A 13,886-nucleotide genomic window follows, 5' to 3' on the forward strand; every position below is an offset into this window, starting at 1 on the left:
ATTATCCAATCAGGTAGTATGATGTCATGCACTTAAAATGAGATGAGCAGAGTTAGCCATTAGCTTTATTAGCAGTGCAATAATATGAGTCGAGTACCAAGAAAAATGCTGCTGTTCAGAGAAGTTTTGTCAGTACAGGGAGTCATGACAGTCATTATAATAATTTCTAAATTTAATATTGGATTTCTGTTGGATGCTGTCAGTTGTTAACGGCTACTGTCAGCTAATGGGGCGGGGCTAGCTTGACTTCCATGCCTGCCTGAACTAAGGCGATGCTGTGAACCACGGGGATAGAAGAACTCTTTGAATGCTGTGAAACTTCTTCTTTCTCCCTGTTTCACGTGGTTCTCCTGATATCACCCACAATGCCGTGCGCTCTACCTCATCGCCTATACTTCTTGTTTTTTTATCCGCTCCAAAAGCAGTTGTGTTCACAGTGAACCTCGTCGCTCTAGACCAAACGAGGAGGAAACATTTTAAACACTCTAAGGTCCGTCGGTGTGAACGCTCTTTTAGTTTCATCGTTTTGTGTAAACCCCAAAATATTTCCCAATTTCAGTGAAAACATCAAAAATGCATTGGAAAGAGTTTTTGTGGAAAATGCAAAAACACTACTATGCATCTGTCTACAGAACTCCACATCCCACAATGCAATGCAGAACTTTTTACCAACAATGTCAATGAGTTTTTTTTTTTTTTTTTTTTTTTTTAAACTCTTTAATTATATTTTTATGTTACATGAAAACAAAATAAAGGGGGGTCGTTCGTTAACTTAACCCAAGCCCTTCATTAACCTAACTCTAACTCTAACCTTAATCCTAAACCCACCAGATCTCTCCACCTAACCAATAAAATGCCAACATAGCCCCAAAGGAGTCATAATTTAGCACACTTAATGACAGCCTTCATGACACCTTATTAATGCTAGTGACAGATAATGTTAGCATAATGTCAGCCTTGTGTATAAAAATGTTACCAAATTTTTGTGCAGCACTTTCAAAATGTCACTTTTTTTTTCTCAGAGCAAATATTCTTGGATCTCCGATGCCTACACGATGTCTTCATCTGATTAAAATAAATCATCTCCATGAGTTTTTAGGAATAGAGAAAAATCTTCTGTGTCATAATAACTTTACCAAAGCCAATATTATAATTCTAAGGAGTATAAAATACATCTGTCACTATGGAACAGAAATAATAAAGAAGACAGAGTTATTCAGACTGTTGTGAAACAGAATCATCCATTGAGGAAAGTCTAATATTGACTGGAGTTAAAGTACTTATGGATTCTGATATTATTGCAAGGCAGCTTGGAAATGAATCGTCTGACTGGAAATCCCATCACACACACACACACACACACACACGCGCACACACACACACACGCACACACACAAGCTTTATTTTTACGCCACTCTTTTTCATCAGTGACTTTAATTTTGACAGAATTATCCATAGTCATTTGGACCCCTGGTTTCTCAACCTTTTCACCCCGTAACCCCAGAGAACAGGGACCCCCACTGTAGCTGAAGGTGTTTGAACACAGACATGAACATTGACGAACAGTCATGTGTAGACAGGACCACCTATAAGGGGGAATAAAGAGATAAAGATAAAGAACAACTGAGAGGAAAGCACAGAGACTTTGTCCTGATGAAGAATAACGGCTAAACATTCCAAGCATTGTTATGTAATTATTATTACAGAGCACCAAAGTACTGTATGTAGTCATCTTAAAGGAGTAAATCATTGTTTTAATCAGAAATAAAATGGGTTAAAAATTGAGCATCGTGTTAGTTCAGGCAGGCACGGAAATCAAGCTAGTCCCGCCCCTTCATCTGTCAGTAGCTGTTAACGACTGACAGCATACATCTCCTAATCAGTTAATCATCCAGCTGATCATGTTGTATGCTTCTCATTGGTTAGAGTTGGTCTCAATGCTGCATTTAAACCATGGCAACATACTTCCCTCTTCCTTTTCTGTCTAATTAAACACTGTCTTTTGTTGCCATCTAAACATCTGTGCTTCTGCTCCAGGGGGTCCTGCTGACCGCTCTCTCTGCTTATGCCTCTCCATGGAGCTCATGGAAACGCGAATGGGAGCTCCCTTCGCTTTGGGCTTTCCACACAACTGCTGGGAAGGGCAGAGAGGTCCCAGAACAGAGCCTTAGCGCCAAATCTAAAACGCATGCTAAATAAAGCTATTTGACTAAAGTCAACCTGACATAAGTGACCAAATATTTTGATTAAAGTGGCCAAAAATGGACAGAAAAAGTAGTAAAATCAGTTAAGTGTTAATATTGGAACAATTAGTTTAAACTGGCAAATATTGGGCATGACAAATTATTAATGTGGTTAAATTGGAAAAAATAGGCATGAAATATGGTGAAAAGAGCTTAAAAGTGACAATAATTAAAAAGTGGTGGAAAGGGTTTATAAGTGCTGAACATGTCTTGAAAGTGGAAAAAATGTGCAGAAAATGTCTTGAAATGTGATGAAGTGGCAGAAATGTAGCAAAATGCATTAAAGGGAGAAAAATATGGCAAGAAAAAGTGACAAAAATTTGGGGCAAGTTTGGTGCAGTTGCAGAAAAATGGTAAAGAAATAAGCAAAAAGGAGCTCAAATTGGTCAGAAAATATTCATAGTTTCTTGAAGGCATCTGGAGGCCAAAGAAGAGTTTTGGTGAAGGAAGGAGACAATAGAAGAAGAAAAAGGTCGCAGTCAGAGTGAAGCATGAGAGCACGAGAAGTTATACAACAACAGAAAGAGCGATGGTATAAGTCAGCACAGGACCTTAGAGGCAGTGTAAACAAATAAACAGATCACACACACACACACACACAGATATCAGATCCACCAATCAAATCCTCCACTGCTGCGTGTGGCCCTTGGAGAGGCGTTTGACCGCAGCAGATTCATCTTACACACCCTGACCCCGAGCTTACACGCTCTCTTCCCTGTGGAGCACACACACACACACACACACACACACACACACACACACACCGCTGGACTACAGAGCAGGGAGTGTAAACACATAAAGGAATAAAACCACAGTGCAATAAACCAAAGAGTAACACACTTATTTTGTTTGTTTGCTCCAGTCTATATTAGATGCTGTATTTTCCCATAATGCATCAGGGTATTGATTCATGCGGTGAAATAGAACCGCTCTTTAAAGCAACTCCACATCTGCGTCTCGTTTGTTTCACTCATCGATCCCGAGCTTTTAATTGCTGTGTGAGAAAGAAAAAAAGAGTTGTTCATTGGTTGGTCACAGATTACACTGTGTACGTTGTCATCTGTGTAAGAGAAGCATTAAATTACACATGCAAACCTTGAGCTATAATTGTGTGGCCCCCAAATAATTTAAATAATTACACAAATGAAAAACATGTAAAATTAAAGAGCAACAAAAATCTGACATCAAAAGTAACACAGAAATGTACAATATACAAAAGAAAAAGAAAAAGGACTCACAACACACAGAACAACAAAATAATCATCTTTTACCAAAAACAGCAGAAATGTGTTGAATCGTCACAAGAAATCACAGAAAGAATGAAGTAAAAACCGTCTACTGGACTCCACTTCCCACATTTTGCTCAGAATTATGTGAAAAAACATCTATAGATCATAATGATGGAATAAATGAGTGATTACGCACATTCTATAGAATCTCATTTTGTAAATGAATAAAGTGAATGAAACAGTATTTAGTGCCTCATGAATAAATTTATTTCTATAGTTTTTTTTATCATTTTATATTTTCAGTTCTAATCAACATCATTTTGTGTTTCTTGTGTCATTTTGTGTATTTTGTTGATGTGTGTGTTTGGTATTATTTAAATTGTTCTATCTCAGTGTGTGTGTTTTCGGTGTCGTTATTATGTTTGTGTAATTTGTAGTAATGTGTCTTCGTTGTAGATTTGTGTGTTGCTGGTAATTGTAAAGTATTTATTTTTTTATTGTGTGTTTTTGGTGTCATTTTGCGTATTTTGTTGGTTGTTCTTTTTATTCTTCAGTATATTTTTCTCTTATTTGGTGTTTTTGTTGTCGTTTTGTGAATTTCTGGTAATATTTAGTATGAATATTATTTTGAACTAAGAAACAAACATAAGACCACATTTTTTTTAATGCTTACATTTGTTAATTTTCCTTCTTTTCTCTCTCTCTCTCTCTCTCTCTCTCTCTCTCTCTCTCTCTCTCTCTCTCTCTCTCTCTCTCTCTCTCTCAAGTACCCCCTGTAGTGCCACGTACCCCAGTTTGAGAAACTCTGCTGTACAGTATATACACAATGAACCATCATAAACTGAATTTTTTTCCCTGCTCATTGTCTCTCAGGAAGCCAGGCGTGTTTTGTCTCTTTGTAAATGTGATTATTTCCTCTCTCTCTCATCAAACACCTTTAGATAAACGTAAAAAAGTGAAACTAAATGTTTTCTGAATCAGCCTCACATCAGTGTTAGTGAGTATTGATCCGTCCTGAGTGCTTCACTCATACACAGTTGTCGGGGATGATACGTTATCAATTGATTGGTAGATAGACTTCCTTCTGTCTATGATGGAGCAGCTGCTGAGCTCCAGCTGTGATACAGATACAGATGTGGAAAAACAGTGATCACAGATGAACTGGCCTTAATTGGATTTGAACAGCCTGTGTATTAATTAATAAGCTTCACGGTTGACGAGTTTTCTGACTCATCCATCCTCGCTGCACAAAAATAAAAATAAATAAGGAAAAAGGCTTTGACTCAAAGTAACAGTTAATCAATTATTAACTAGCGTCTCGGCTCTATTTCACCAGTTGAAAAGTTGGAAGAGTGAGTGTGTGGGTGTGAGTGTGAAAAGGCTCAAAGGAAGAGTTGATTGGTAGCAGACTTTAGAAAAGGTCACACAGCGCAGATTAGTTGTTCTGTGTGTGTGTGTGTGTGTGTGTGTGTGTGTGTGTGTGTGTGTGTGTGTGTGTGTGTGTGTGTGTGTGTGTGTGTGTGTGTGTGTGTGTGTGTGTGTGTGTGTGTGTGTGTGTGTGTGTGTGTGCGTGTGTGTGTGTGTGTGTGTGTGTGTGAGAGTGCTGATTACTACTAAAGCTGAATTCAGTGATAACAACACAAAGTCTACTTCTTAATGACGTGGTTAGAAACTCTGTGTCCCAGAATCACCCTGTGTTCTGTTCCATACGATCAGACCAACCAACCAAACACCTGATCTAAATAAACTCTAAACCAGGGGTTCTCTACCTTGGACTCAGGTCACAGGACACTGGGAGGGGGTCACCAGATGCCTTTAAGAAATGAAGATAATCTTTTGAACAATTTGAGCTTATATTTGCTTATTTTTACCGTTTTTCTGCAACTCCACCAAAATCATATTTTTGCTCCTTTTAATCAATTTTTTCTGCATTACTCCCATTTCTGACATTTTTACATCATATTTCAATGCCTTTCCTGCACAAGACATATTAAGCATTTATAAACCACTTTTCCACCTAATGTCACACATTTTGACCCATTTTTGTCACGTTTTACTTCTTTTCACCATATTTAATGCTTATTTTTTGCCAATTTAACCACATTCATGATTTGTCATGCCCATTATTTTCCAGCTACTATTAAACTTAAACAATGACAATGGCTCTGCAGTGTTTGGAGTCGGAAAAAAAGAAATTGTGCTTTTTTTTAGTGAATTATTTTTCTGTAATGAATTTATTGCAAACTTTATAAAAACACAAGCTGTCTTCACCCATGCAAACGTATTTTTTCTGTGTGTCTTTGGGGAGCTTCAGCGTTGTCTTTGATGACGTGTTTAGGTGATTTTCAACAAAATCTTTACCAAATAACAAATACTGTAATTAATTGAATAATTCACTCTCGTGACCTTGTAAGGAACCTTTCAAAGGGAAATGTCTATACTGATAGAAAGCAAACGTTCAAGACGATGCAACAAACTTTCAAGTGAAAAATCTAACCACCTACTGTACATTTATTTGTGAGTTAATGATCTATATTGATTTATTGATCGGTGAGGCCTACACTGTAATACATGCAATTGTTTGGTATGTTGTTATTGTACATGTTGCACAGCTATATTTCTATTTAATTCATCATTGAAAGACTTTTATTTTATTCATTGTTGTGTAAAATCTAATTTGTTAATCAGATGTATCACGTGTGTTTGTGCGATTAAGCCAATTGTTCAAACTCTGGTGCTCTTTCAGTTTTTGGTATTCACCAAACTTTAGTCGTCTTTTCCCCTTAAACCAGAACACATCGTAAACCCATGATCGATTAGCATTAGCTGCGCTTGCACTTTGATCAAAGAAACCCCTCCCCCAGGGGGCGCTGTGCTGACGAACCTGTGTGTGTTGTGTTCAGTGCTGCTGCTGGGCATCTTCCTCTACACACGATGGAGGTCTTACAAAGGGCTGAAGGAGGGCGTTTACCACGTGTCTGCACATCACGACGGCTGGGAGGACATCAGAGAGAACGTTCTCAACTACGACGAGGAGGGAGGAGGAGAAGAAGACCAGGTACGCACAGCACGCCCACCCCCATATCACGTCTGCTTTAAAGTTAACAAACAGATGATAATAAAATAACATTTATAATCACACATTTTAGAAGAGTAATAAAGCTCCTTTTATTTTTTTATGACAGAAGGGAAACAAAGGTCACGTGATCAACATTCATGTCAGCATTAGAATAATGATCAATCAGAGCATTAACATGAAAATATGCATGATTTCTATTGTTTTGTGTGTTTGTTGTTGTTTTGTGTGCGTTTTTTAGTGCATTTTATTTTTGGTTTTGTATAATGTTGATAAGATTTTGTGTGTTTTTTGGAGTAATTATTGTTTATTTGATGTTTGGTGTTTTTTGGGAGTGATTTTATAGATTATTCTCTCATTTTGTGTGTGTTTGTTCTTGTTTTGTGTGTGTTTGTAGTATTTTTGTTGTTATTTGGTGAATTTCTTTTGTCATTTTGAGTGTTTAGTTAACAGGGCCACTGTTAACTGAGGGCCACATGTGGCCCCTGATCTGCCCATTCTCCATCTCTGATGTAGGCTCACTGTGTGTCACATGGACTCATTCAGAGCTTAGTTTAGTTTCATTATCTATTTTTAAAATAGGACAATTCATACTAATACAGTATACAGTACTAACAGTATTGACACACATTTGTGGTGAAATAATTAACATTTGGATTTTTAGCAGCTCCCAAAACACAAACACTGGGTTGATGAAGCCTCTAAAACAGGCCCGTCCAATTTGGGGCCCGTGGGCCAAAGTTGGCCCGCAAGTGATTAGTTTTGGCCCGCTGCCCACATTTGAAACTGTTATTTTTATTTTTGATATTTTAAATAATAACAATGTAATACTGTACAGTGATTTATGAGAAAAAATGTTGTCGAGCTTTGATCGTATAGGGTGGGGTATGTTGTCTCCCATTTTGTAACATTTTTTGAGGACACTAAATTTAAAAAGTGTTCTTCAAGTTTAAACTAGTTTAAATATTTATTTTTCACATTTATCTTATTGGCATATTTAATTTCATGCACTGGAACATGAATGTTTAGTTTTGGCCCGCGGCCCTCCACCGCAATGAATTTTTGGCCCCTCATTGAAAATAATTTAGGCACCCGTGTTGGATGGATGGATGGATGGATGGATGGATGGATGGATAGATGGATAGATGGATAGATACTTGAATGGATGGATGGCAGGATGGACACATGGATGGATGGATGAATGGATGGATGGGTCCAGATAACATTTGAGTTCATGGTTCTAGATTCTCTCCCATTTTCAGAGATTTCAGGTGTGAGATGTTGGTACATTCCCTGTAAATGTGAGAGCGATGACTGATTGTTTTAGCTTCTTCTGTTTTTCTGTTTTCTTCCTGCCAGATTTAATAATTTCTCTGTCTGATCTCAATGGGACAAAGTCTTTTTGGTCTGATTTTATTGTGTGTGTGTGTGTGTGTGTGTGTGTGTGTGTGTGTGTGTGTGTGTGTGTGTGTGTGTGTGTGTGTGTGTGTGTGTGTGTGTGTGTGTGTGTGTGTGTGTGTGTGTGTGTGTGTGTGTGTGTGTGTGTGTGTGTAGAACGCCTACGACATGGCCGAGCTGCAGAAGTCCCTCCAGCCGAGCCCCGCCCAGTCACTCCAGTACTGCCGCTCCCGGGCCCTGCACCACCCTCCCCCCCACCACCTTCACCACCACCTGCTCCACCAGGCCCACGGCCACCCCCCCTCAGTCCAGCCCTTGGAGCCCCTCAGCCGGACAGGAAGCTCAGCAACGCTGCCCCCCTCCGTGGCCTCCACGTCCTCCACTTCCTCCTGCTCCTCGTCATCCTGCACCACCACCACGGCCGCGACCGCCGCCAGCCTGCGGTGGGACGTCCCCCCCACGCGGCTCCCGGCCCAGGGTCAGACCCGGCCGACCCAGTTAGGGCGACGCTCTCTGTCCTTCTCCAGCCAGGATCTGGCGCGCTACCTGTGCGAGATCATTCGTGACGCGGACCAGCATCCGGACACTGGACCCTTTGACTCCCTACAGGTGTTCTCCACCGAAGGAGGGGGCTCCCTGGCCGGGTCGCTCAGCTCCTTCAGCTCAGCAGGGCTGGATGGAGGGGGGGAGTCAAGGAGGGAGGAGACACTCGCCGACTGGGGGCCTCGCTTTGAAAAGCTCCGAGCGCTTTATGAGCGCGCCGAAACCAGTGACCTCTGAGCTGCCCCCGAGACTGAGAGGGACCCTGATCAACGGGACGCAAAGCCCCTCCTTATGGGGGCGGAGTAATTATTCAGTGACTGACAGGGGGAGGAGCTTCCTGTCCTGTAATGACAGGAAAAGACGTTACATCCAGTGGACGATGGTTCCCATCAGTCCCAGTGGAACCCCCCCCACACACACCCCCACCCCAGCATGAGTGTCAGCTGAGCAGCTGCAAACGTTGCAGTACATTTTTTAACTTGTTAGTGAATCAATGCCACCAAAACTTGTATTTTTGACACCAAGCTGCTGATTTTGTACATAAACCTGCTCTTCTATTTTCCACATGGGGGGGGGGAAGTAAAGTGGGGGTGGGAGTTCATGCTATGTGAAGTTGGGGGGGAGGGTCATACTGAGTCCTGAGTCGCCCTCAGACCGCAGAGCGCAGATTGTCACTGAGTGGATGTTGTTGTTGCCTGTACACAGCTTCTGCCAATGTTAGTATAAAAAAGACTGGACAAGCCCCCGTAAACCCAGGGAGTCCTGGGTGAGGCTTTTATTTTTAACGTTGTTATTTTCAGCTCTGCTAATGTGTCTTCTGCTGGCTGGAGTGGTTCTGTATTGGTTGGGTATTTTCAACTTCCAGCGCTCAGTGGGTTGTAAGACATCAAGCTTTCTGCTTAATACTGCACCCGCGTATTCATTTGATTTCCTACTCTCACTCTCACTTCTCCATCCACCCCCCAAACCCCCCACCCAGAGGGAGCGCGTGCAGAAAACCAAACGGCTCCATAACAAAGAGATGCCTTTGGACGGCAGGAAGGAGAGGAAACGCTCGCTGTGTTTACGCTTTTCCTCACGCATACGAAACGACACCATTTCAAACAGAAAACCGCTCGGGAGAATATCAACCATGTCAGGCTCTTTTTCAACTTGATAGTCACTGAATAGAGGCTGTGAGATGAGGAATAAACAGAAACATCTTTGATACAGTTATCATCATAATAATATAATACATTCATGTGCCAAAGTCTGGGATTTTGGGCAGAAATCATTAGAATTTAAATAGACATTAAAAGTGACAAGTGACAATTCTGTTTGGTCTCCTAATCTAACATGCAGGGTTGGGGTCAATTACAATTTCTAATTATTTCTTCAATTATGAATGTTCAATTACAACTCCTGATTACCTTGAAAAGCATTTTTTTTCCAATTACAATTAAAATCACAATGATTGTTTTTCCCCTAAAATTAATTTACAATGAATGACAATTACTGAATCTGAATTAAATTATGCAATTAAAACATATCTTTCCTCTTGTGTTAGCTTTCTGTTATATCACTTATGATATCAGGTAGTTTTGACTCATGTCTGAAATCAGCTGTAAAACACACAAAAAAATATTATATATTATCCAATTTGTTTTTTATTAATACCAATAATATCATTGATTAGGAAACCTAACAAGGAAACCATTAGATAAGAAACAAATTAGATGATATAAAATATTTTAGTGTATCTTTATGGGGTTATTTATTAAAGGCTCAGTAATTGTGAATGATTAAATTTGAACTTAAGTAATTCAGAACGTAATTGTAATTGACTTTCAGGAGGAAAATAATTGTAACTAAATTGTAATTGGAACAAAGGCCGTCATCTTAATCATAACATGGATAATTGAAGACATAATTGTAAATGAAAAATGTAATTGACCCCAACCCTGGCTCAGAGGTTTGATCAGGTGCCGAAAGATTATTTTGTGTCATTAATATTCACTCACAACTTTTAAAGAGTTTCTCTAACCCAGTGGTTCCCAAACTGGGGGCAGTGACATCATGACAGGGGGGCGCAAGGGTGGGGCGCTAGAATGGCGTTGATGAACCTTGAGCATGAAAAATAGAAAAAGTGTTTTTTCTTTGCACTTTATTAATAAAGAGCTTTATTACTGTTCCAAATCTTATGTTATTAAAATAAAATAATAGTTATTTTTACTCTTTTTAAAAAAAAAAGAAAAAGTATTTTGCGATGGGGGGTTCTTGAAGGAGGGGGGGCACAGCAGAAAAAGTTTGGGAACCTGCTCTAACCTATAAACCCAAACCCTCCCACTATGGACTCTAAATGAAACAATCAGGATTTCCTTCAAGTGCCAACTTTCATCTTTAGTTCAGACAAAGTGAAACGTTCATTGCTTTGATTGATCAAACAAACAGAAGCACTGCTTTAAAGACTTTGATGACGTGTTGACCTCGTAGGGATCATCAGGTCCTCGGCTTTGGTTTCAGGCGACAAACAGATTTATTTTGGGTCTGTTCAGCTTTTACGATCCGTTTCATTTTGTCGTCTTTTCAGCGTCTTGACTGGTCTGGTCTGGTCTGGTCTCATTGTGTGTTTTTATCGCCATAGAAACGACACCTTTTCATTTGGTTCTTGCACCTTTAACCATGTTTCAATTTCAATTATAGCAAGAAACCCAATATTAAATTCAGGAATTATTATAATGACTTGTTCTGAAAGTTCTCACAAAGTCGTCGGTTTCTCAGTGATTTCTGTTGTGAACCATGACTCCCTGTAGTTTAACACGAGTTCCCAGAACAGCAGCATTTTTCTTGGTACTCGACTTATAATAATGAACAGCTATTAAAGCTAACGGCCAACTTTGCTCATCTCATTAAAGTGCTTGAACTTTGCTTACTTGACTGTATTCACACCGATGGACCTTATAGCTGTAACTAGTTACTGTAACCAGTTCCATGAGCTAACCAGTTGAGGGGATGTTACTGGAGTAACAGAAACCTGAAGAAGAGGTTCTCATCTATGGGTCAAAGCCAACACTTAAGAGTGCGTTCACACCGAACGCGACTTTAGTGACTCTGGCGACTAGATTACATTCTAAATCAATATAAATGACCTCCCTTCAAGCGTCGCGACTCACGTGATTCCAGTGATAAGATGCTGAAATTCAATTCAAAGTCGTTTGAATTTTTCAAACGACTTTGAGAAACAATGAGTTTCTCTCCACGTCACTCCCCTGGTCGGAGAAGGGTGTGTCTGCAGAGCCAGAGGCTGCACTGAGAGGACTGTACGGCCGCACGTTTACAGCCTTTGAAATTCCAAGTCTATTTGGAGTGAACTCATTCTTTCGTAACTCCGTAAGTTGATCATTTAAACTCATCCCAACGTAGAAGAAGAGTGCAGCCCTCGCGTCACGTCACTGGAGCGATGAAACCAGCAAAATGTGTGACTTTTCAAGCAAAGTTGTTTGGTGTGAACGTACCTTAAGTGTTCACTAGAAACTTATTCCTTCTCCATTTGTTCTTTCACAACATTCAACAATGGAGCAGCTTTTGATGGTTTTAAAGCACTGGTTTGCACCGTTGCTGGCATCGCCGATACTTCCTGTGTTTGATCCGCTCTGAGCACGATTCCACAGTGAACCTAATCGCTCTAGACTTTGATTGGAAACGCTCTGAGACCCACAGAAAAAATTGCTCTAGAATTCTCCTGTTTGATTTTCTCTAGACTTGATCTTGGAACATTTAAACCACTTTAGGGTCCGTCTGTGTGAATGCACCCTTAAGTACTTGCTTTGACCTGTAGAAGAAGTAAAAACACTTCTATTCATCCGTCTACGAAGTAAGCAAGTAATTTATGTATAAAGCGCTTTTTACAGATAAAATCACAAAGTGCTGTACAGAGTTGTGGTAAATTGATCAAACACAAGGTTTCTGAGGCTGGTTTTAACAGATGAGCCCAGATCACCAAGAGAGTTTTTAATCAGAGGATCTTTTTATCAGGAGAGATGATCAGAGTTTCTGTTTTATTTGAATTTATCTGGAGATAATTTGATGACAACCAGTTTTTGATATGGAATATACAATCTAAGATAAAAAGTGAAACTCTGAGTCATTAAAGGAGCAGTACAACTGGATATCGTCAGCATAAAAATGATAAGACACATTTTTAAAACCACGGATCAACCGACCAAGAGGCATCAGATACAATAAAAACAAAACAGGCCCCAGAACAGAGCCCTGGGCTACTCCACATGACAGGTTGGACATATTGGACATAACATCGTTAATAGCAACATTAAAGGTTCTTCCATTAATGTAAGAGGTAAACCACTGGAGAACAGTACCAGAAAACCCATCTCAGATTTGAGTGGATCAACCAGTATACTGTGATCTACTGTATCAAGGGCAGCATCAGATCAAGTAAAACTAAAACTGTGTAATGACCAGAGTCAGCGGCCATCATCACGTCACTAGAAACTTTCAGAAGAGCAGTTTCAGTGGATTGATCTAAAACCAGATTGATATTTATCATAAAAATCATGCTGTTCCATGTATGAGGTTAGCTGCTTAGCAACCATTTTATCCATGATTTTAGACATGAAGAGAAGCTTAGATATGGGCCGGTAGTTTATAGGCTCCCCCGGATCAAGATTGGGTATTTTAAGAATTGGGTTTACTACAGCCTGTTTAAAGAAGCTGGGGACTGAGCCAGATAAAAGTGAGAGGTTTATCAATTTTACCACCCAAGGACCAACAACATCAAACACATTCAAAAGCAGAGAAGTAGGAACAATGTCTACAGTGCTTGGTGAGGGTTTCATCTTTCTACTAAAACTTCAACATCCTGTAGGCTGACAGGAGTGAAGGAGGACCATGAGCTCACAGGGGCTGAGGCAGTGCACAATCTAACCAAGAGAGGAGTGATGCTAGCCCTAATGTATTGTACTTTGTTTACAAAAAGTTAAAAAAAAATTGTTACAGTCATCCTGTGTGTGTACAGGCACATGGGACGGTGAGGGTGCAACAAGGTTTTCAATAGTATTGAACGAGACCTTGGGGTTTTTCTTATTTTACAAAACAAGGTTAGTGAAATAAGCATAGCGGGTGCGCTTTACGAGACTCCATGTCCCACAATGCAACACACCAAACACAAATGTCTTTTTTTTTTTTTTAGTGCAAATAATGTTTGATTTATTGATCTATGAGACCTACAATATGTTTTTAAATGACGAAATATTTTGTCTCCAGCAGCTTTAAACCACGATAGTCTCTGTTAGCCTGAGGTTAAACTTGTCAGGCTGACAATCGACAAACAAAAAATCCACATTAGTTTGGTTTGATCACAGAAAATTGTTGCTTTCAGGGACAAAGAAACGAAGAATA

General features: G+C 39.9%; 1 protein-coding gene across 1 annotated transcript in view; it reads left to right on the forward strand.

Moving 5' to 3' along the window:
• The window catches only part of LOC114458829 (cadherin-15-like), a 28,929-nt gene extending 18,887 nt beyond the window's left edge, over positions 1-10,042 (forward strand). Inside the window, exons 3-4 of the mRNA XM_028441209.1 lie at positions 6,376-6,530; positions 8,103-10,042. Of these exons, the coding sequence (XP_028297010.1) occupies positions 6,376-6,530; positions 8,103-8,726 (779 nt within the window). The 3' untranslated portion in view covers positions 8,727-10,042. The remainder of the gene's footprint in view (positions 1-6,375; positions 6,531-8,102) is intronic.
• The last annotated feature ends 3,844 nt before the right edge of the window (positions 10,043-13,886 follow it).

Source organism: Gouania willdenowi, chromosome 3 (assembly GCF_900634775.1).
Source record: "Gouania willdenowi chromosome 3, fGouWil2.1, whole genome shotgun sequence".
Classification (NCBI taxonomy): domain Eukaryota; kingdom Metazoa; phylum Chordata; class Actinopteri; order Blenniiformes; family Gobiesocidae; genus Gouania; species Gouania willdenowi.